Raw genomic sequence first — 25064 nt, 5'->3', positions numbered from 1 at the left:
TCATAGTATGTATCAAGTATCTCATTCATTCCCCCTAATCCTCGCCCACCCACCCACCTACACCAGCTTACATTGCCGTTTAAATTAACATTATCCTCATTCTGTCGTCTAAGCCACACTTAAACTCCCATTCTCTCATCTTTCAACCAATATAAATATAATGATATTAAAAAACGTGAACAATAGTTGTAAGTTTGGGCAGAAACCTTAAGGAGTGGTATCATTTCATTACGATATTTCACAAAATAATGAAAAACGATACATACAATCATATCACATAATCCCAAAGGAAAGGTCTGAAAGACCGTCCTGCCCAAACGACCTTGTGTTCACATTAATATTGGTTTGTGTTGAGTTACAGTGATGTGGGGGGTAGACATTCGCCCATCTTATTTCGGTAATGGTTAATGACATATTGGGGAATTTGGTCGAGGTATAATAAATAACACGTGCTCTGCCAGTCTCCCATCGCCTTAACTGTTTCACCTGGTATGCCAGAAGACAGGGCCCAAGTAGCCCCACCACGACGAAAACTGTGGCTGGATATAGTGTTACAACCACATGCTGCGGAAAGAGAGCACAATTTTTTGTTAAACAAAGACCCAGTCATAGGGAACGCCTGGGAGTCTGGCATTGCAGGTGCAGTCATGCATAACATATCGTACATCGCTGAAACAGGACATAGTGGGTGGTTTGCTAACCTATGTAATGCAATTTCTTGTATACGACCTTTCGTTGGGTTATTTTTTGACCAACCAACTTTAATTGTTATTTGTGAACAGCCCCCTGACATAGATACACAATTCCTTGTCAATTGTTTTTGTTATCAAAACCTCCTGCATCCGTCCCAAACAAGTTGGATTTTCTTAACAAACCAAAAAACATAGTAAGGCATGATGCCCAGAATACATAGTCATCTATATGAGAGAATTTAAGTTGTGTTTTTTTTAACTTTAACAATATTTCAGGCGTCACCGGAGGCTTGCTCTGAACATCAGTTCCTTTAACTTTCTCAATGCCCTTAATTGTTGTTTTAATATACCATGAGTCATCACATGGATTGGGAAGATTACATTCTAAATGGATAATACGGATAATATTCATATATTGCTTAACAGAACTAGGTTTTAATTTCCGCGCCAAATAAGCTGCATATTTGGCATATTTATTTGCGAAATAGGTGCAGGCGCTATTCTCATTTTTTCACAAAAAGAAATATAAGACCATAAATGTGTTTGATAGGTCTTCTTTGTGTTGGCTGTAAAGGCCTGTCCGCGGTAATGTCAACTTCACTTGTTAATTCATTGGTTAAGGCACAGGCACCTAGACAAAAGAAAAAAGAAGGCATTCCATGACATATGATTTGTGATAACAAAAGGAGGGGTTAAACCATGATGCCAGTTACTTAGTAATTTACATAACACCAAACATTTACCATGTTCATGCAATCTAGATATTGTATCAGGTATTTGGTTCAGACTCCCAGATACATGTATCGCTCTAACCGTTATATTGAGTCGTGCACATTTGAAGGCATATTTTCTAAGTAAAGAATTAATATAACTATTTCTACACCAGCCTCTGTTTAAGACACATTTTGTAACCATGCTATCTGTATGCACCACTACTGTTTTACCAGCCCATAAATGCGCCCACGTGTCAAATGAGTTAACTACTGCACAAATCTCCTTGTAATTAATGTGAATCGATGATGCCGCAATCAAATACTAAATAGCGCCAAGAGCCAGACCAAAAGCCACCGGCGGCGATATTGCTTGCATCCACATGGACGTGCTCAGGCGCTGATTCATTATAATATACTATCCCATTAAACACACTTAAAAATGAAATCCACCATTGTAATTCAAGATGAAATGAATATGACAAAATTATTTTATGCTGCTGCTGCTTTAGAGGCTTAATTATGTCCAGGGCACGACGTAGGAAAAATCTCCCTCCACGAATTGCCTGGCATGCGTAGTTCAATGAGCCTGCGAGACTCTGTAGCTGCTGTTTGCTGGCACGTTTTTTCTTTTTGAATGCATTGAGCTGCTGCTTTAAACGAATTATTTTTTCCTCGCCTAATTCGACAGTGCTGTTAGAAGTATTGATTGTTAATCCAAGAAACTGAATGTTTTGGGTCGGTCCCACAACTTTATTATAACTAATATAAAATCCAAGTTCACGAAGTAGCTGCATAAGTGTAAGCATCCAATATTTACATTCCTCATACGTTGGGGTAGTGATAAAGAAATCATCTAAATAAGCTACAACCCCATTGCATCCTTTACGATTCATGATTCGTTTAATAGCTTGCGATAAGCGGTGAAAATGTCCTGGACCTTTATTGCTATCAAATGGTAACCTAGAATCAAATAGGAAGGTGGGGTGACTGTCACCCTCAAACGTCCAATGAATACCAGTGGCTACGTAATTTTCTGGATGGATAGGCACTGATCTATAAGCTGCTTGGAGGTCGATTTTTGCACAGTAGAAAAATGGTTTGGCTAATTTGCATGCATCACAAACGGTTTGAAATTTGGTGCTTTCTGGTAGAGAATAATCATTCATAGCTTCTCCTACTGGTCTACTGCCGTCATGAATTAGTCGAATATTTCCATCCTCTTTCGGGATTGCAGCAAGAGCACTAGTAACTGTTGGCTGTTTAGATGCTACAACATAATGACCTTGAGCTATTTGATTCTTTAATTCCTTCTCCACTAATGTTTTAAAACGAAAGGAAGAATAATGGTTATTTTCTATCACATTTTTTAGTTGACTATCTTTTTCAATAATTCGAAATCCATGCTCTACTCCGTCTAAAATGAAATCTTTATCTTTATCACACTCTAACATTTTCCTCCAGGAATTTAATTTACTACTAATGGATGCTTTATTACCTAAAAATTCACATTGGTGGGGATTAATAGGAGGAAAGGGGCTTAACGCTAATGGGCTTTCCTTACTACGATTTGTCAGCTGCTGTGTATCCTATGCTGAATTGACACCCACATGGTGATCTCTGCCTCCATGCTCTCGACTGCCACACAAGCTACATACGTGGTTAAATCGGCATGTTGTGCCATATGTACAGACACCTCTGTTGAATTGTCGACAGACCTCCTTGTTGCTGAACTGAATGGTATTGGGTCCACGAGACGATTCCCAGTGGGGTTTTTTTGTCGTTTGAGGAGTGCGATCACGAAGCACTACTGTCGCCAGGTGAGGGGCGTCTGTCCCCCATATGAAGTTGTCCACTGACTGTCGCTGACGATATTCGTCGTCGAAGATGAGAACTGACTGCCATGTGTATCTCATGGCAAGTTCACCCACTATCTCTGTGTATTTGATGTACATCAAAATTCGGCGATAATCCTATCAACTTAGCCAAAATCCTTGCATTTGCTGCTATCCACATGGCTGGCGAAACCTTGTCTAGTTTCACTTTCGCGTTTATGCGAAGGCTAACACTCTCTGTGATGTTAACTTCCTCGTCGGTAACCAGCGAGGGAGAAATAAAATCAACAATTTTAAAGTAGGTACTCCTACCTGAGACACTCGACTCTTCAGAAGGTTTGATTCTTACAGCACCAAGGAGGCTAGATAGGCCTCCATCATCATTCGATGACGCACACATAGGTCCCTTGCCGTGAAGACATTGCAGGTTTTTGACTGCCATCTTTAGAAAGGCTTTGTGTCCTTTTTTAATATCTAATTCACCAATATCGCTGTCCGCGGCACAAAGAAGGGCTGCCAAACTGTCGAACCCCTCTTCAACCAAAACATTAGCAACTCCATTTGGAAAGTCTTTAGCGAAATCAACAAATGTAAAATCCATGGCAATTATAAAGTAATAAAGATTGAAGAAGAAATTAAACAATGTATAGAAAAAGTTGATGCTGCTGCTGCTGCTATATTGCAAATGATACCTAATGCAATTCTCCAAGATGAATGACAGTATTATTATCATAGTATGTATCAAGTATCTCATTCATTCCCCCTATTCCTCGCCCACCCACCCACCTACACCAGCTTACATTGCCGTTTAAATTAACCTTATCCTCATTCTGTCGTCTCAGCCACACTTATTCTCCAGGTTGACAAAAAAGAAATGATGGTGGTGATGATGATGATGATGATGATGATGATGATGATGATGATGATGATGATGATGATGATGATGATGATCATGATGATGATGATAATGGTAATGATAATAATAATAATAATAATAATAATAATAATAATAATAATAATAATAATAATAATAATAATGATAATAATATTAATAATGATAATAATAATGATAATAATAATAATAATAATAATAATAATAATAATAATAATAATAATAATAATAATAATAATAATAATAATAATAATAATAATAATAATAATAATAATAATAATAATAATAACAATGATAATGATGATGATGATAATTGTATAATTTACCGCGGGTGTGGGAAAGTTTTAACACGCGTCCTCGAGTGGCTTATCATTATTAGTTAGTGAATGTGTTATTATAGTCTTTAACTCGACATGAGCATGGACCATGTTATGCAGTTATCCTGTTTAGACGATAAAAGAAATCTAAATAACATTAGTAGGGTATTCAGTAACAGTAAAAATATTTATAGAAATAGAATATCATTAATTTCATTCACTGTTGCTCATAAAATGAAATGAGCAAGAACATTCATGAACCATATGCTGACACTGGATTATTATTATTATTATTTCGGATAAAGATAAGTTTGAAAAGACGCTTTGAAAGCCGGTGGTTAATGGTATAAAGGTTGTAAGGGTAGTAGTACCGACGTATACTTCTGGTAGCACCTATCAACGTTGTAAATAGGTGGTTCCCGAAAAATGGGAATACTGATATTAAAATTTTATTGCATAACACACGTAATAAACGTTTCCTGGGTTCAGAGGCATTGGTTCAGATTCAGGCACAAGAAGTTATGCCAAATCAATATTTTATTGTCAAACGCAGACATGAAAAATCGATTTCCCCCGTTTGTCCCCCATGTGTTCCTCGTTTGTCCCTTGTGTTGTCGATTGTGTAAAAGGCGAAGGTTCGACAAGACGAGCTTATCTCTCATGTGAAATCTCGATTAACGTGTGACTTTGTTCCTTGTCTCCTAGTGACGACGTAAACACTTCTTCTCCTACTCTAGTTTTCATGGCGGATGGTCATGGTGGATTAAAGGCTTAGTGGTTCTGAATGTAAACAATCTACGTCACCATTGTCTTTGATCTTATAGCAGATACTGACAGTACACACTGACATTTTTTAATCCACAATAATATTGCTAATTTCTATTGTCCGAGCGAATAAACAGAAGTAGAGCGGGCGAGTTGTGAAGTGAAGTGAAGTGTTTTCGATTTTATTGAGTGACCACGAACAGCAAATTGAAATCAAAATGGCTACTATGTATTATAGGCCTTACACATCTGAGGTATTTGATATGCTTTTTGCTATTTTATTATGTCATGGTTTGAATAATATTAGCTTTTGTTTATTTATTTTTTTATGTGTTTCTTTATTTATTATAACGACATCGATGACGAGTCTGGAAGTCAGAAAAGAACTGTCCGAAATTCAAAAAGTCAAAAATATTGATTTTAAATGGTTATGTTTTTTTTTCTATCTTGTATTAGTATTACTGTATTTATTTATTCTTCATGTGCATCACAATATGCAAGTAACTTTTTAACAGATTTGTTTTTGCCTCAGCTTAGATTTTAGACACAACGATGGGTTTGTAGTCGTCGTAAACTTTCAAAATTTAAATTTGAATCTATTTCATAATAATATATTGCTGGTAACTATAGTTATATTTATATGGCTATTTTTGCTTGTAATTGTGTTTGTGACTTCTAGATGCCTCCATCACTCATACACTTACATGTTTAATTAGGCAGTTTAGTGAGCAGCAGCAGTGGCAGTCAAATTTTGACCCAACTCGCCCATAGGAAAGTTGTGACCGAAAATTGCCGTTCGCGTTTTGGGGGGTTCAATTAAAGATGCATAACTTCGTTATAAAGAGGAATATCGCAGATATTTTGATATCATTATTTTCGTCTTTCAATTTCCTTTTAAATGGTGCCAATTAAGGAAGAATCCATTAATAATTCTAGAAGTTATATGAAGTTAAAATTTGGCAATTTTCAAATGCATTTATTTTTTTATTTACCGCGTGTGTTTTTAAAATTTAAACGCTTGTTTTTAGAATAACATCTAAACTTTATTCATGCCAAATTTCAGGGCTCTATATCGATGCGCAGACACCTTTTAACTCTGCGCCGAAATGCCTTGTTTACATTATCTTCTCATCATGGCTGCCGGACGATATCGATATTCATATCGATATTTTAAACTTAGTTATGTATTATGTTAAATTTAGTCCATAATATTTTCAGTACTATTATTTGCTATGTTTTTATTTTGAATACATACTTTCCAACTTTATTTATAGGCTTTTTATAGTTTTTGTTTTAAAAGTTCGTATATTTCTTCTCTTTGTGAAATCCGATATTAATAATATCGATATTTTAAAAATACCAATTGCTTTAATTTAATTTTATTTTACTTTGCCATCAAGTTTCTTTCCCATATGTTTAGATATGTTTATCATTTGTATCCATATTCTAAAGGCCTTAGCCTTAATAATTATTATGGTAAGAAGTTCTATTAGTTTTGACACCCCCATATATTGAGAGAGAAGGGGGGAGGGGGTGGGGGGGATAAAATTATATTAATTGTCAGTTCAAATGATGTAATAGCAATAAACCCAAAGTGGTTCAGCAGAATTTTTTTAAGTATTAAAAGCCAGAACTTTCCTTCTAATTAGGTATGATAGGGAATCTGTTTCAATTTATTTGAACTTTTTCAATCTACCATTTTATTTATATGCAATTAAATTGCCATAGGTAAAAATAAACTCATTATGACATTACACAACATGTTTATATCTTTTCATTTAACTACTCTCAAACCCTTTTTTATTCTCTATGTATTAATTAGAAGAGGGAATTATTTGCAATTGTTTCAATGAGATATTGGGGATAAATCCAAAAGTGATAGAGCAAATTGTTTCTTACGTCTAGCCGAGTTTTTGATTATGTAACATTTGCGTCATATTATGTAATAATGTGTTAATTTGAAATGTTTATCTTCCTCTTTATTAATGTAAATGCATTGTCCTCGATAAGACGAACATTTTGGTATACAATATATGATAAGAACTCCATATTGACTGTTTTAACCATTTTTTATTAACATCACGCGATTTCGGTCACAACTTTGCAATGGTAATTTTGGGGTAAAAATCGGTCTGAAATTTCAGACTTTGAACTGCCGTAACTACATTTCTAATCAAGATACAAACAAAATTCAAACTGTTTTGTAATCTGTGTTGCCAGCTCTTTCATATGACATTGGTTTCAAGTGTGTGAGTTACATTTAGAATTTCTATTAAACTCCCTAGTTTAATTCTACATTCTCTTGTACAAGTACAATGGATTAGATTTATCATAAAATTGAAATTACTGTCTACAGCCAATCAAAGATGGAGAGTTACCCCCTTATGATGCAGTTGAGGCAATCCTTCCAGAGTACCAATACATTTTTGTTGACCCTAAAAGTGGTGAAAATACAGATCGCTCCACCAAAATAAAGCCTGCACCTCCTTCTCGCACTGTTGCCCCGTCAACTTACAAGTAAATAACCAGTTTAATCATGCGTGATGTAAAATTATATGTTGTTGTTTTTTGCGGGGGTTTTGGGGTTTGTTTTTAAGAATTCAAACACAAAATCCAAGTATATTGTTTTTTGAACAATTTTACTTTTCACTATTGTTGTAATGATTACATTTGTATTAAAATCAGAAATGTTTCAATTTGAACAGGAACTACACATGTGAATTTATGACAACTAAAGATTCAACATTGAAGGAAATTGATACAATGGTCTTTGCTGACGGAAAATAGAATTTCATCCAGACAATTTTTTTATAAATGAAAACTTCAAAAATGGAAACCTAATTAACCAGTAGATTTTTTACCATATCACACCAAGGGATTTGTGCCAACAATAGAATAAAGGAAGTTGACATCAATCTGCTCCTTTCCACTAGGTGTCTATTACATTATTGATAACAACATTTTAAATGCAAGTAAACATGCAAAGTACCTAGTAGTTATTACTGATAGCAAATTTCAATGCCCCCCCCCCCCCCCCCAAAAAAAAATAGATAGATGTAAGAATTCCTTCCTAAAATTTCTCAAACGTAACACATCAATCTGCTCAAAATCAATAAAGAGAAAATGCCCTAAAACCCCAGTTAAACCATATTTGTCCAGTCTGGGATGTTCACCACAACATGACAACCAAATGTGATCCTCTACATTAATCTTATATTATGTTGGAAGGAACTGAGCAAAATTTAAAAGTTTAAAGTCAAAAGGCTCAGGATTTGGAAATTTAAGGGTTGTTTTAAAGATAGTAAGAAACAAACTTGCTCCCCAAAAGGGCATTTAGTGTAACTCAAAATTTATCGCTTGGGCTTAAAATTAAATTTTAATGATCAGGTCCTATCCACCCATATTACGATATTTAGGCGACTAGTCACAAATGGAAAAAAAAAATAAAATTAACAAGTAAAGAGTAATGCAATCTGATACGTTACAAGTGACTAACTCATTCAGTAGTGTAAAATAGATGCACATGTGAAGCAATTAGAATGATGACCTTTTCAGGAAATATAGGCTAGGACTGTAATAGCAAGTGTAGAAAGATTAAATGGCCCAATGATTAGCATTGATGACACATTTTAAAGACTTTTGCTGATTTTTCACCTTTAAACCTGAACTGAGACATGATTGCTGAGATACATAATCTGACAGACACAAGGGTTAACTATTCTCAATTGACTACATTTAAATTGTCCTTTATTGAATGAATCATTGTTTACCCTGGTTCTGTTGGGTAAAATGCAAAAGAAATAGTGTGATTTTCTCTCAAGTCTGATGGCGGTCTACGACAAAGTATTTTTTCCAGGTCTAAACTTCATCTTATTACCCATTTACTGCTAGGTGGGAAGAGGCTGGGTAGTAGTGAAGAATTTCTGACCAGTCAAGGGCTTCTTTGGGTTCATTTTCATGCCAGCCTCAATGTCTAACAAAGTTGGGTACCATGCCACTAAACACTTAACTTGTTCTCTGTATGATTTTCTCTGCATTAGAAGGGGGAAAAAAATTAAAGATGTGTGAATGTGTCAGGAACGGACAAAGTAGAAAGAAAAATACCACAAAAAAATCAACCTCCCTTAATCTGAAATTGAACCTCAGACCTCCCAATTACCAGTCAGACGTACAACATTAACATCAAAAAGGTTACCTGATACTTTGCACGATTTGATGTTTATATTCTTCACAAAAGTATGTGTTTCCCCTATAAACACTTTTGCCTCACTGTTACAAACACTTGTTGAAAATGAAAAGGCGAGAATAAGTCTACCAATTTGGATAAATACATTATTCTGTTGTAAAATAGGTTGCAATGTTTCTAAATGGTAATGTCTTCTAAATTTTGTATTTTCTCTAGAGATCCAGTTGACTTAGAACAAACCCACATGTCAGTCTTAGACCATCAAATGCGAGACTTGGACAATTACCGAACTGCTGTGACAAGGATGGGACAAGACATTTTGACTTTGAGGACTCAGGTAGACTCTACTTCTAGAGTTCAAGTCAATATTTTAAAAATATTTGGCCTCATAATCTGTCCCGATGTTTTTGCATGACAAAGTGATTGATCTCTCATTTAGATTCACAAGATTAAAATAAACAAACTTTATCCTGAATATTCGGGGTTTTCTCAAAATTGAATACAGTTGATTAGATTTTTAAAAATTAAAATTTACATTACGTTTACATATATTTATAGTAAAGAAATCAAGTGATATAATCAATAATAAGCTGTTCCAAAACCATTTGTGCCCACAGATCAGAGGTTTACACGACACGAATAGCAAATTGAGAAGTGAATTACAACATTACGACGACAGCAAAAAGCTCTTGATTGATGCTCATGATCTTGATTCTTTGGCCAAACCAGAACTAGCTCACAGATATGGTAGGTTTTAAAAACTGTACATGTCTTTACATTCCCATTCCCAGTGTTGATGCTCAATTCACTTGCATTTCACGTATCTTATTTTCCATGAGAAAAAAAGAGGATTAAATACATTAGAGCACTCTACCATTTTTCTTCAAAGTGGGTAGAGTTAGTTACAACATCAGATTAATCACATAACCTTTTTATCTTCATTGGTTCTAATGTGAAAACCTCTATTTGATAATAAAATGTAAGACTTATTTAGAAATATATTTGCATGCAAACTTATTAAGACATCAAGCATTAGGATGGCTGCTAGATATAGCCTTTATTAATGAAATAATAATTTATAATAAATAATAAGACAAGTGCTCGAATACAATGACTAAAGTGAATTTGTGAAATATACTTTTAAATAATGATGTGCCTAATCATAACACAGTCAAAATTACTTTAGAACTCTATAACTGTGTACAATATAATAAAATATCTAAATGATCAAGCCTATACATATTTATAACAATATTTTGATTTTCGTTAATTTTTTAAACTAAGAGTGTAGGCTCTCCTTAACATGATGAAACAAAAGCAGCTATTTTCAGTGTTAATATGTCATGTCATGTTTTTAGTTTAAAAGGAAAATAATATCTATTACTATTACTAATGAAGAGAAATATTTATTGTGCTATTCAGCATCCCTGAGACAAAAGCTTGCTGCCCAAACAACAGAATTGAAAGACTACAAATCTAAAGTCCAGCGGTTACAAAATGAATTGATAAAGGTAAATTGTAATTGTTTTAAAGTCTCAGTTACCATTAATGACAAGTTCATTTATCGCTATATTTTGATTTACATTTATATTTACGTTTATGCTGTCAACTTTTTGAATATTTTTGTTTTCAAAATTCAATTTTTCTCACGGTTTGATAATTTTACTCCATAAATGTTTCATTTATTATTATTGATTTATCATTGCTAATCAATTGTCCTGTCACTGCTTGCATATGTGTCGTGGATTGTTTATTTTATCTTTTCTAACTGATGTAGAAAAATGATAAGGAGAAAGATTACTTGAGAATGACACACGCTCATGCATCACAACAAGAACTGCTACAAAGATTGCAGGAAAAGGTGAAGAGAGTTCGTAAACTTGAGGAGACATGTAAGAAGCAAGAAAGAGTCATTGAGAAACTTGAAAGTGTGCTTCGTAAGTTTAAAGATAAATCTGGAAAAGGTAATTTTTTCATGTGTATTTTCTAAGCAGTTGTTTTCGTCAAATATACTTTATGATATACTCTTATATAAACATCTGCAAAAGTAACTTAACACTTTTATATGTTACTTAACTATGCGTTAGAGTCAAAAAATTTATATCGCAAAAAAGAACAATTATTCAACCATATGCATGCTTAGTTCTATTGCAATCTGTCAATCATAGCAGGGATGGTGAAAATTTTTGCAAGACAACTTGATATTTCAACTTCGGAAATGACGCAAAAGAGGAATTATAAAGAATGCTACATGACTTATCCTGAAAACGCAAGTTGTTAAATTCTCAAAAGAACACTTTTGCATTAAGTTACTTGATTGAAATCGCAATGTAATCTTCTACTGTTTACAAGTTATCTGCTGTTTTAAACAAAAAAATATCTTTGTGAAATGATTTTGTAATTATTTTCTTTCAATTTTATTCTCAAAAACATACCAAAACTGAGCCTCGAAGTGAGAGCTCATCTACTTGGCCATATTCATGCTAAATGGCCAGCAGCTGAGGTTGCACAGCTTCCCATTGTGGTAGCTCACCTGCTTTCTATTATCGCAAAGTTAAATAACGAAAGAGCATGTGAGGAATCAAAGGCGGACAGGTCAACCCTGAGTAACAACGGCCAATGATTAACGATCTTTTGCTTGACACGCAACCGATCCCTCTGTTATGCCTCTGACATTGCTGTGGAAACATTTTAAGTTCGACAATGTTCGGAAGACATGCAATCACTGAACTCAGAATTAGAAGGCCTTCTGTACAATCTCAACTAACTGAGAATAAGACTTTGGTGCTTGAGTGGCCAGCTATAAATCCAAACCCCAATCTTATTGAGCACTTCTGAGATCTCAAAACGCCTTCCAGGGAACACCAGTGCTGAGTATGAAATGCTTAAGAGCTTTGGAGCATTGGTGAAACTGAATAGAATGACATCACAGCAAATGTCATAAACCCCTTTTAGACTCCATGGAGACTTGTCGAGCAGTCATTGGAAATCGTTGTGGCCATACACAGTACTGACTTTGTTGTGTCAAATTTTTCCTCTTTTTCCGAAGCAAGCAACCCAACTTGTGTTATTTGGGTCATCGTTACTTTTAGGATTATGCATATATGTTGATTAAATTTGGATCACATATATTAAAGATATTGCTCATTTATGTGATATAAATTTTGTCTCTTAAAACTCAAAGGAATTGACTCAAAACAAGTGTAAAGTTACTTTTGCACATGTAGTATAATATAATCATTACTGTTCGTCCCCATTATTTTAGATTTTTTCTAATGCCATAATAACATAGAAATTTATCATGATTAATTTTTTGCATAACTATGTAATTTGATTTTGGAAATAAATGTTGACAAAGATAATTCTTCAAAATATTACGGTGAAACTTGATGCACTGTTTCTTAAATATTTTACTTTTTTGTTACAGTAATAATTGATAATGGATACCTTTATGAAGCAATTGTTTACAAACTCCCCAATCAAAGACAAGAAATGAATATTTATCTTCTTTTTGACTTAGTCTACAAAATTAAATTCAAAAAATCGTATCTTCAATATAATACTTTTATCTTAGGTGGGGCTTTAGAGGACGCCAATGCAGCACTTACAGATGAAAACAAAAGGCTACGTCAGCAAATTGATGATTTGAAGGTATGGATAATAATTTTTTTTTACCTTTTTTTTTTTTTGGCTTGGAACAGTTTAGATTGATTGAAGCTCAGATATGTAGGAGATCAGCCCCAATAATTTATAGGGATATAAGACTGAAGTTCAGATGTATCTCAGCATAATCAGGCCATGAATATTATATGGCTATAAAATCCTAATTGACTTATTGAATCATCACTTTGAAATAATACTTACTTAATCCTCATCGAGCCATAAAGCGCATAAGGCATCTGTTAAGGAATTCCATTTCTGTCTGTCAGTTGCGTAGATGTAATTTAAGGTTAAGCCAGCTTCTTTCAGCTCTTGGGGGTCTTGATAACTCAGTTGGTAGAGCACTCGCTTCACAAGCAAATGGATCAAGATTGATCCCTTGTGTAGTCGAGATTATTTTTTCTGACCCCCCTGTCCACCCAGCAGTGAATGGGTAACTGAGTTTGTTAGATTTGGTGGAAAGTACTTTGCGATAGACTAGCGTCCTATCCAAAGGACAGAAAGCAATTGCTATTGTCCATTTCACACTATAGAAACCAGGATAAACGCTGGCTCCTTGGGCAAAATAGCTCTAAAGGACTGCTTTCAGCTCTTTATCCAGGATCTTTTCCAGGTATATGAATGTGGCTCTTCATGTTTTGCCATTTTTGATATACTGCAATGGCTTAAATGTCTTTTGCGCTCTATGTGTGAAATCCAAATCAGCTGCCAATATAATGTTCCTGTCTACTTGTCGTTCCTTTAGCTTTTTTGTTATTATGATCAATTACTATGATATGAACCTCACAAGTCTTACAACTACATCAAGGTGAAAATCAAAGATTTGGTTTAGGGAGGGTGGGTGGTGTTACTGCTCTTTCAAAAATTTTAAAACAGAATTGGTGATTCCAAACAGATTTCTTCCTGGTAAGATTCTTGAGAGTCATCTTTTACTTACGATCTAGGAAGTTGAGATGAGGCTAGCTTACTTTATAGACCATGGATTCAAATCCTGCTTGAAACGTGAGGAGGAGGGGGCGGTTCATGACTTGTTTGTTTCATATGATGTTTCCCATTATATCATGCTTCACAAGAAGACTTCATGAAAGTGATGTCATGGATGGAATCTTAATTTGCAAAAACGAATTACAACTCAAATCTGTTGAATTAATTTGGTATTGTAGATGGGAATATGGAAGTCGGTTAATATTGAAAAAATGCTGTTATATTATGGTCTGTAGATTGCATTTATAAGAAGGCTTGTTGGTTTTGAAAATGATATCTCTCCCTAACCCCCTCTCCCAACTACTGTTAAAGTTTTCATTGTGAGATCTGCTTTCACTTTGATTTTGAAAAGAAAAACGAAAAAAAAAAATAAATAAAAAGTTATGTTACAAAATTGCTTTCAAGTGTATGTATTATATGCCCAATCCTCCTATTCTTTTTCCCGGAAAAACAGGATCAATTGACAAGAGCAGGAATGGGTGGAGGTGATGATATGGAAAAGTTGGAACTCTACCAAGCTTTAGAACGTGCAGAGGGAAGAGTCATGTCCCTTGAGAAACAAGTAGGTTATTTTAACTTTGTGCAAATTTTTTCTGAGAACTTTTTAACAATTGTCAACAGTTTGTTACCATGGAAATTTTGCCAATGAACTTTATTATAATGAATATGTGGGGCTAGAGGTACAATATCTTGTCCTGTAATAAAGTAAGCAATCTTGAACAAAGTCAGTTGCCAGATACGTTGCAGTGGACACAAAAATGTTGGCCTCAGATTGAGGCCTTGAGTAAGGCACTTTGTTCATTTTATTTCTCTCGACATAAGTTTGAATGAACTACTAGCTACAGGCAGTGATAGATATTTTGAGAGTACTAGTACAAATAAGGCACATAACTGACAATTAGTTTTTTTATGAAATTTGAATCGAGTATTTCATCGTTAGAGGGAATAAATGGTGCATCGTGTAGTGCAATGAATCCATGGAAATTTTATATAAATATATGCATATGTATTTTTTCCTTCTATTTTGCTTTATTCATTCATCTCACATTGTTATGACTTCAACAATTTCAAAAGTAACTAGACTATTTATTTATTTATTTATTTTATTACATATTTATTTGTGACCCACAATCTCAATTATATTATGGTAAATTAGACACTGAAATCTGACTTTAAAGTCTAAATTATGAATGTTTATTGGAATTCATACTCCCCATTGAGAAAAATATATGAAGTTACTTAAACTACTTATTTCCAATTTTGCAATAAAAAAAAAATAATAATAAAATTTATATATAGCGCTATATCCACTAAACTGCTCAAAGCGTTTTGACTTTAAATTATGTTCGGAATCTTGTTCTTCCCATTGTATACCAATTGGAAAGGTGGATCTTATCTTTTTTTTTTTTTTTGATAATTTATCTATTTATTCATTTATCCATTCATCTATTTATTTATTTCTCTATTTTTTTTTTATTAACTTTATATTACTTTTTAAGAATGCTGTAAATTTATGTAAAAACATGATATGATTAAATATCAAACATTTAGGAAGAATTGGAACCATTGTTTGAAATAAACAATTGCATAAATAACTAGATGGTAACTTTTTACAGATATATTATAATGACTGCATATTTAGATGATATTCATTTTCACGATTTATTATGAACAATGGGGTAAAATATATATGATGTGTGTTCCATATTATGGGTGTTTGCGTACAAAGAGAAATGAATAGTTTTATTCATATTCCTGTGAAATTTCAGTTACAACAAAATGCTCGAAACTGGGGTAAAGAAAGGGCAGACTTAAATCTACGCATGAATGAAGCAGAGCATGGCTTTGGTCGGTCCGGTGGGATGGTCCTTCACGATTATCCAGTCCTTGTAAGTAAAACAGGTTTAGATAGTCATTGATGAGTCAGACCTGTTTTATATATTGATTTAATCGGCATATATAAATTATTTTGAAGTCCAAATTCAACAAATTCAACATTTTTCCCCCTCCATATTCAGATTTTGAAACTAAAATTTGAGTAAAATGGTTGAAAATGTTGTTAGAATATTTTGATAGAAAAGGATATGTGACCAAACATAATCTTAAATCAATTTTGAATCATTTTAAAATGACAATCCATAGAAATATAGGTAAAGCTCATCCATTTTGTGTTAATACAGTTTTTTCTTCCTTAAAATATACATTATTTTTTGTTTGTTTCTTATGGCATGTCTTCGATGTTTTGTTTTTTATTTATTTTTAACCCTATACGTTTGCTCTCTTTTACGATTAGTCTTGTAATACCACGAAGTTAAGAGTTTAGATGACTTTTAAATATTGGGAACATTGTTGTTCCACAATACAAAATCAAATAAATGGGTTTAGTCATAAGCTGTTATGACAGACTCGAAACAAAAATATTGTCGAGAGAGAAATATGAGCAATATTTCTATTATAATTTACTGATTTGAACCCTATAGACAATGCATCGATGTTTAGGCCAGACCGTAACAGCCTGTGAATAAAAATTGATTTTAAGTAACGAGGAACCTTCTTATAAAAATTGAATCCATCTAAAAGGGAGGCTGTGACAGAGGGGGTGGGGGGGGGGGGGGAGAGAGAGGGAAGAGTTCTTTTTAGAAAAATAAAATCTCTCAAAGAAATTAAAAGTAAAACCGTGAGCAAGTATAAAGGAATTTTATCAGAAGATCAATGCTCAATTAAACATGTTTATACATGGAACGCAAATTGCGATCTATGTGTAATTTTGAAGAGACTTCTTCAATTTTTCTTTTCTTACATGTTTTACAAAAAATATTTATAATGAATTAAATTTTCATAATTTTCCAATGAAACTTAAATTCATAACATCTAACAAATAGCTTTTTTAATCTGTGACATTTATTTTAATAGCTATCATCCGAGAGAGAGAATAAAGTATAATGAGTCACACCATGTGCCTCTTTCGTTCACTCATTACTATGAATCAAATGTAGGCAAGGGATATAAACATCACACGCCATCTGCTTATTAGTACCTACCCTCTAATTTGTTGTCACACAAACACATTATAATTTGTGCTTGGAATGACACAGAATTTGAAAGAAAGTGATTAATTCACAATGTAAGATGAATACAAATCATACATTGTGTTGAAGGAAATGACATTGTAGCAATGGGATTTATATTCAAAGTTATACTTTACCCTGAAAAACATACTGAGACAAACTCACCATCAAGGATGAAAGATTTTTTAAGTACCAAAGATTTGACTTCATTGTCACATTAGGTCTGAACAGCATTGAATAGAAAATTCCCCATGTAGTAAAGGATAAAGTATTTCGATGGATCATAATAGAATGGATTCTAAAAGTTCCATATAAGTCTTATTCTTTTATGATTTGATCAAGGTTTAAAACAGGTGGCATTTAAATTAATTAACAAATAAGAATGAAAGGGTGGATATTGTGAATGAAATCTGATTCCCCATGGCTTGCTCAGCGGATAGCATTGTGAATTACAATTGGTACAATACAATAAATAATGGGGGTGTGCTATGTTCATGATTTATTAATCATTAAACTCATCTATCCTTACCTTGTGTTTTTCAACTCTAGGAGTCATCCTACGGCATCCCATCCAGGCTGGGTCCTTTGTTGAGATAGATGACAATGCATTTTTATCTGCTGGAGCCATACAAAAGTTATGTGGCTGTAAATAGTTTTTGTTACTCCACCCATGACAGTTATAGCGTTGACTGTGATACCTCAAATTTTACGAATGGACATATCTATATCAAGCATATTTTAGACGTTAATGATATGATGACAAATGTGATCCACCTTCTCAAAACGGTGAACCCGATTCCGAAAATTGAATTAAAAGTGATTACTGCTTCACTTACAAATTTTTTAGCTTTCATATTTATGGAAACTACTCAAGGGGGGTTTGATTTGAAATAAATGTTCCAATGAAAAATTTAAGAATTCATTGTCAATTTAGTGTGTCTAGTTCACCCTGATTTAATACTGTATTGAGACGGTTGGTCACAAATGGTGTTTTATGTTTAAACTACTTTTACATAGTTAATCTTCCTTCATTATTACTTTTGTAGTTTATAAATCTGGAGTTTTATTTCAAAAGACCGGATACACATTTTTGCCAAATTTGTTAGAGGGCAAGAGAACTATCGGCGATTTTTTTTATTTATTTGTTTGGGGGGGGGGGGGGGGGGGGGGGTTGGACTCTCGTAATGTTCCAGACAATCTTTAAGACGGCTTTAACTGTTTAAATGTTGTTTGACGCAATATCAATACTTAACTCAGATTTTTAGATACGCCTTGTTTACAATATGTAGGAGTAGCATCTTATTTTGGACAGAATGTTTAATTTCGATCTTTTAAAATGAAACTCAAGAATTTAGTTAAAAGCTTAAACAACACACTTTGCTCACAACCCGGTGTGTATTATTGTTTGAAATGCTTTAAAGGCATGACATGAGTATTTGCTTTAAAATCATGTATGCGAAAGTCACTTTTATTTTATAGAAAATCACCCCTTTTTACAATTAGCTCCAATTATAAATTTTGCAGCATTTATGATAGTCTTAAATATGTTATAAATGTTGTTATCTGGAGATGAAATTTCAGAGAAAAAAATATTTATTTTAATGGGAGAGAGATTGAGAGACTGAGTGAGAGAGAGAGAGAGAGAGAGAGAGAGAGAGAGAGAGAGAGAGAGAGAGAGAGAGAGAGAGAGAGAGAGAGAGAGAGAGAGAGAGAATGGCATTGAAACTGATCTTTTTTCACGCTTCTCTTGATCTCACTACCTTTATATTTTGTTTACCGTGCAATCTCTTTACAATGCCATCATCTGGAACAGAAATAAATTGTCATAATAGAAAGTGTTGGCAATAGTGGAGCACCCAAAGATGGCTCCATGGTGTTGGAGCGTAGCCTTTATTAACGTATAGCCTGACATTGGAAATTGTCTTTTGACGTCATTTATAGATTAGTGCACCGTCAAGTTGTAATACGTAGTACTCAAGGAAACAAATAATCCCATTGGTTGAAGAATTGACTATAACTCATGATTTGTTTTCTTTTGTGGTCAAAGACTTGTCTTTTGACGTCATTTTTTGGTCAGTGTTAAGTATAAGTTTACTAAGGCTATGGTTGAGAGGTGGAGGATGAATAAAGTTCCATGAATGCAACAGTACGATGTATGAATCAGTAAAACTACGGCAAGAATCTGTGACTTTATATCAATGGTCAGTCCTTTTCTTTCCAACTTGGTAACAGTAGGGCTAGACATTGTGATTTGTTTTCACAGTAGTATATGTTCTTGGCGAATAGGGATAGCGATATCAGGTTAATTGCACTGCATTTTAGCTATTGCCTACAAACAAGCGTCTCAGAGACTGGATAACATAGGTCGGCCAAATAAACATTTTCATTGTTTAGAAAACAAGCGTTTTCATTTGACCAGAAATTTTGTCTCGACTGTCAATTTGAAGTTGCCGATTATAACCATATTGATCTTGCTAAGAAGGTTTTTCGAAAGCATATGTCAGTATGTTGACGTTTTTATTACTACTGATATATATAAGGAAAAAATTGGGACTGGGGCTCTAGTCATTATAGATGCCGTTATAACATGTTGCTATTTGAGGGCTACCAAAATATAGAGGTGCCTAAATGAGTCAATAAGATGTATAGTAAAATAAAAGGAGTAAAAATGATTCTTATAAAAGATACAAAACAAAGTAAACGACGTTTTGGCCTTTGGCCTTCTTCAGATAAACAAGATTTGAGGGCTGCACTTTATAGTTATTATTTTTATTATTTTTTATACTTTTTTTGGTTTTGTTCTTTGATTTTTTCTTTGTTCTTTTTTTTGTCCTTTCTTGCATTCTCTTCCATTTCTTACATTATCCGTTGCTCTCTGTGTCTTCCACTATTAACTCATTTCTTTGCATTTGAATCTTGCCATAAGGATGATTTATGTATCCATTGTTCTTTTACATCACTACCTACGGAAATATTTCAGTTTACAATGTTTTGTTTTGTATCTATTTGTAAATAATATATATCTATCGATATCATTTAAGTTAGTTAATTATGTCACTTATTTGTATTTACGGTTTATATTTTGTTATATTTGTACATGATTTCACATAATTGTTTTTGTATATGCCCAATAAAAAAATGTGTTTAGTTTGTCCCTTTGTTTCTTTAAAAATGAAATGCGGTACAAGTCATTGATCAAAACAATCATTTTATTGTGAGGATATACATCTATATATATATATATATATATATATATATATATATATATATATATATAATATATATATATATATATATATTATGTATATACCGCGCTCCTTTAATCTTAAAGTCCTGCACATTTATGTTATGTTTTTTCTTATATAGATATATATATATAACTATTTTCTCTTACAGATCTGTTTCATGTATATTTTAAATCAATTATTTTTTTAATGCTATCTTTGGTGCAGTAGTATGGTATTGGACTATCACAACACATCATAAATTATGGTACACTTTTGAGCTCTCAATGTTATCATGATCGATGTAATGCAATTTTGTAATTGTATTTCTGAACTATAATGTAGTCCATTTCCACATTAACCTACAAACAGCTAACGCTGCAACCAAATTTTAAAACATTGCCGAATTGGAAGTAATCAGAGATCACATTGAAAAATAGAGTTGATTAGTGAAGATAACTTTTTCAGTAAAATAATATTGCTAAGAAGTAAAGGTTATTGTCAATTACACATTTTAAACGCATTTTTTTTTCCGTCAATTTCTAAGAACTTAATCTGTTCAGTTCTTGTTACTGGTCAATGAAACAGCGATAGTGGCCTTGTTGGACTTGCATTTTGTTTACACGTTTGTTATAATCCGCACTTGAGTTTCAAACCAGTTTTTTTTAAAACTGTAACGGTTTTGGATTGTCTATTTTATCTTTCGTTTTTCTTTGACATATAATTGCACGAGTGAAACTTAGTTCCGCATTACCAAATACAAGTTCGACGTCTGTTAATGATGTTAATGATTGTTAATGTTATTATTTTATTTATTATTATCATTATCTTTTTTTTCTTCTCTTTTGTAATGGTCTGTCTTGTTTCGAAAATAATGCATTTATGCTGTCACTGTGAGTAAGACAATGAATAAATATTCAACTTTTTGCATTTTGCTTTGTTTTCTTATTCTAAGAAACCCAAAATCATTCGATTTTAAGAACATTTTTACCACAATAGTTTTATTTAAGCAAATGTACTCCTTGTGTAAGGGTGTGTTTGAGATTCGTAAAAAGTCGTTTAAGGCAAAATTCACATTAACTTCATTATTGATTTTAATCAGATCTTATATGTAAGATGACAAAAAAAGTTTATTCTAGAAAATACCATATATTTTTCCTTCGGTTTGTTACACAATATGACATGCACACAAACATACTCATATACACACATATACTCATCACACACACACACACACACACACACACACACACATATATATATATATATATATATATATAAACGTGTTTGTGTGTGTGTGTGTGTGTGTGTGTGTGTGTGTGTGTGTGTGTGTGTGTGTGAAGGTGTCAAATGTTTTCTAAATATAAAATGCGCTTCCTCTCATCTCTGTCCATGTTATTGCAACTCAAGTAAATTACCCAAATATTAATATATAAAGAAATTATTGAGGACCAGCCTGTTTACCCATGTAATATCAAGTAATATTGGCCTTTTTTTCTTTAAAGATAAGAGTGTTGTTTTTTTTTTCCTTATTTTCTACATCCCTATTTTCATTGTATAAGGTATAAGTCTTATTCTATTATTATAGTCAGTTTTTGTTTGTGTTTAATAATATATTATTATAAAAACATTATACCCGCCACCACACACTGTTGTATAAAAGTGCTTCTTTTTATCAAATGTCGCTGTGTTTTTTATTCACTGTTTTCGTCAATGTTATGTCCTTTTTCTGATCTATGTCACCTGTAATTTATTACTTATATAATTTTTTTGAATCTGTTTAGTAGAACTCCGTTTGTTATCTTGAATTCATTTATTTTATTGCAATATCCATACCCTTTCACACAATACATGAAAATATTGAATTCCATTCTGTCTCAAGTCTCATTAAATTACAACAAATCCCAACTGACTTCCTTCATTATTTTCAAGTAAAAAAGAGTTTGTTGTTCATTTCAAGTAATAGATAGAAGTAAATTCATATTGTTTCCTCGCTCTGGTACGTCATGTGAAACCAAATTTCAGTTACATGGAGTAAGTCGCCTGTTGGGCATCATCCATGGACACAGCCATTTTTGTCACTAACTGGGTGGGGTTCCTGACCTCCCATAGTGGGCAGGGAGGTCTCTTCTATCCCCCTATATCTGTTTTCCATTGGCTTTCTGTCTTTTTCTTGGAATGAGATTACTTGGTTGTGTCCTGGCCCTGGTCGGATGTCCTGGCTGAGAGGTAAACAGTCAAATGTATAGTTAGTTTTGGGAGATGATATTTTTTTTTCCTTGTAAATCATCTCTCTGTTATGAACTTTATTATGTTTTGTTTACGTGTTATATATAATTTGTAAACATTTTGAGTGTATTCCTCTTAGTGGGGACCTGTGCTTGTGTCTGGATGAGACTTTAAGGTGATCTCAAGCTAAGTACACTGATAGTGTGCTCTTGGAATCTACATCTGTTCTCTATTTGAACCATTTCCCCTTTGTCTTACTTTTTCCTCAAGCCCTTTTAATTGTACATCTAGAATGCTTTTACTGTACAATTTTCTTCCTTTTTACTGCCGCTGATATGACCTAAATGTGTTGCAAGCGCCGTAAAACCCTTAAAAACAAAAACATTGTCACTAATCAGGTTACTGTGGACCTTTAGCATTGCTAACTCATTACAAGTAGAGACACCGTTGTCCTTGGCCTCGGACACCACGGTATTCATATCACGTTAAGGTCCTGTTTCCTCTACTCCATGCATTATGCTTTTTGGCAATATCGTATTGTGATGACTGAATTATTTTGGGTCCCATGGTGGGCGGAAAGGTCACAGTTGCTGTCTTCTATCCCCCAATATATATTTTCCCGTTCCTTGTAGCTCTCCGTGTTTGCTCTGAATTGAGATTGATTATCAGTTTTTTTCCTGACCCCTGCGTGGATCCTTCTTCATGTTTTCGAAGCTTTTTCTTCCGTAGCATTCCACACATATTTTCGGTAATCTGATGTTACTTTCATGGTATTTCTTAATCTTCGTGTGGTTTTTTTTTGTTTCAGTAATTGAGTTTAAAACAACGAATGATGAGCCCGTCCCTCTTAGTCAGGGAATAACGAATCTTTACTATTATTGTTTTGTTTTGTCTTTGTTTTTTCTTAGAGCAAAATCAGAGAACATTTTCTCTCCTATAAATTTGCTCTTTATGGAGTCTAACTGTTACTTTAGAAGTATTTGATGACTCGAATCTTCTAAGTAGATGTTTTGAGTAGCCTCAAACTGTCATTTGATTGAATTAGTTTTCATTGATTTTCTTGTTCATTTAGATTTATATATTTTTTTTAGTCCAGTTCATTTTCTTTTTTCTTTTTTTCATTGACCTGAAATTACATTAAATGTCACAAGCGCCATGAAACTCCTTTAACAAAACGCATCACGTTGAAATTATCAACAGCTGTATGGTATTTACTCCTTACCCAAAAGGTATCGAGTATCCCCGACCCCCCCCCCCCACCCCCCCCCCCGAGTCATCTCGTCCTACCTAACTTTTCGGCGCTGCACTGCGGTTGACACTTTGAGTTATTCCATTCTTTTAAATACAGATCTCCATTGGGGACGAATAGGGGGAATTTATTTTATTATTGATTACCTCGAAATTTATCATTTCTACGTTTCTGACGTAAAACGATAACCTTGATGTTTGGCAAATTGCCTAAAATAAAATTTGAATCTGGACATTACAGAAATGTAAACTACAGAGGTGTGAGGTACCCAGGATTAAATCTCTAGTTATAATGTCCACTTCGGGATAAAATGGATTAATTATTCTATCCGGTTACGTCCCTTATCTGGTCTATTTTATCGTAGCCATCGGGAAGTTTTTATCCACTGTTTGGGAAAGGGGGCCCAGGTGACATGTGTATCGATGAACCGAGTATAGTTCCTCTACCATAAATAATTTGAATAATTGATGTTATTTTTATGGCAAGGGTATAACACGTGGTTGCTTTGTGGCTTTTTCGGAAGGAAAATAGAAAATGATGAAAGGCGCGAAAAACATGCATAATTCAACCAATCAAATTCAGATATTTTGGCTTTATCATAATTTATTGTTTTCAATATAAGCACCGTTGTTATCTTTTACGCATGATAGTAGTGGCGAGGAACTTTACGCCGTACTCAGCCGGACTCGAACAGACGACCTGCAAGTAGGAGACCGAGTGTCTCCAACCTGCCTATTATCCCTGATAGTTGTAGTTGGTTTTCAGCTCGAAAAGATTTTAATGAAGATTTTAATATTCAAATTAGAAAATTGTGCATGGTACAGAGCAGATTAATAGAAAAGTACTCTATAAATTTAAGGAATAGAGGATCGGACCTCTTAGCCAGGACCCACTATCCTTAGACTAAGCTAGCCGTCCATATAACAACCAGCAATCAAAACATCTGAACACATTTTCAAGCAGATTATCTTACTCTCAAGTCTTCTCTTGAAATCATTTAGGACACCGACCCTCTTTAAATAATCTTGTGATCCAACTGCTGCTTATCTATCTCCATTTCTAAGAACTCATTCTAACAACTCTATGCTCTCAAGGCATTCTCAAAGTACTTGTGTATAGTATATTTGTGGCAGCAATCTCTAAAGCGGAGAATCAAGTCCTTCATCGTAATTTACAAAAAAAAAAAAAAAAAAATCCTTTTTTTTTCATTTTGGGCATAAAATTCTGATTTCAAATTTCAATTAAGATGGCCG

General features: G+C 33.6%; 1 protein-coding gene across 1 annotated transcript in view; it reads left to right on the top strand.

Moving 5' to 3' along the window:
* LOC144972800 (coiled-coil domain-containing protein 33-like) overlaps positions 1-17836 on the top strand; it is a 48710-nt gene extending 30874 nt beyond the window's left edge. Inside the window, exons 17-25 of the mRNA XM_078914453.1 lie at positions 7568-7728; positions 9614-9734; positions 10015-10144; positions 10820-10908; positions 11175-11361; positions 12972-13048; positions 14496-14603; positions 15811-15930; positions 17659-17836. Of these exons, the coding sequence (XP_078770579.1) occupies positions 7568-7728; positions 9614-9734; positions 10015-10144; positions 10820-10908; positions 11175-11361; positions 12972-13048; positions 14496-14603; positions 15811-15930; positions 17659-17706 (1041 nt within the window). The 3' untranslated portion in view covers positions 17707-17836. The remainder of the gene's footprint in view (positions 1-7567; positions 7729-9613; positions 9735-10014; positions 10145-10819; positions 10909-11174; positions 11362-12971; positions 13049-14495; positions 14604-15810; positions 15931-17658) is intronic.
* The last annotated feature ends 7228 nt before the right edge of the window (positions 17837-25064 follow it).

The sequence above is a fragment of the Berghia stephanieae genome, chromosome 5, assembly GCF_034508935.2.
Source record: "Berghia stephanieae isolate SIO BIC M18660-M18661 chromosome 5, UCSD_Bste_1.3, whole genome shotgun sequence".
Classification (NCBI taxonomy): Eukaryota; Metazoa; Mollusca; class Gastropoda; order Nudibranchia; family Aeolidiidae; genus Berghia; species Berghia stephanieae.
The sequence above is the reverse complement of the archived record's forward strand: the minus strand, read 5'-3'. Positions and strand labels throughout refer to the sequence as shown.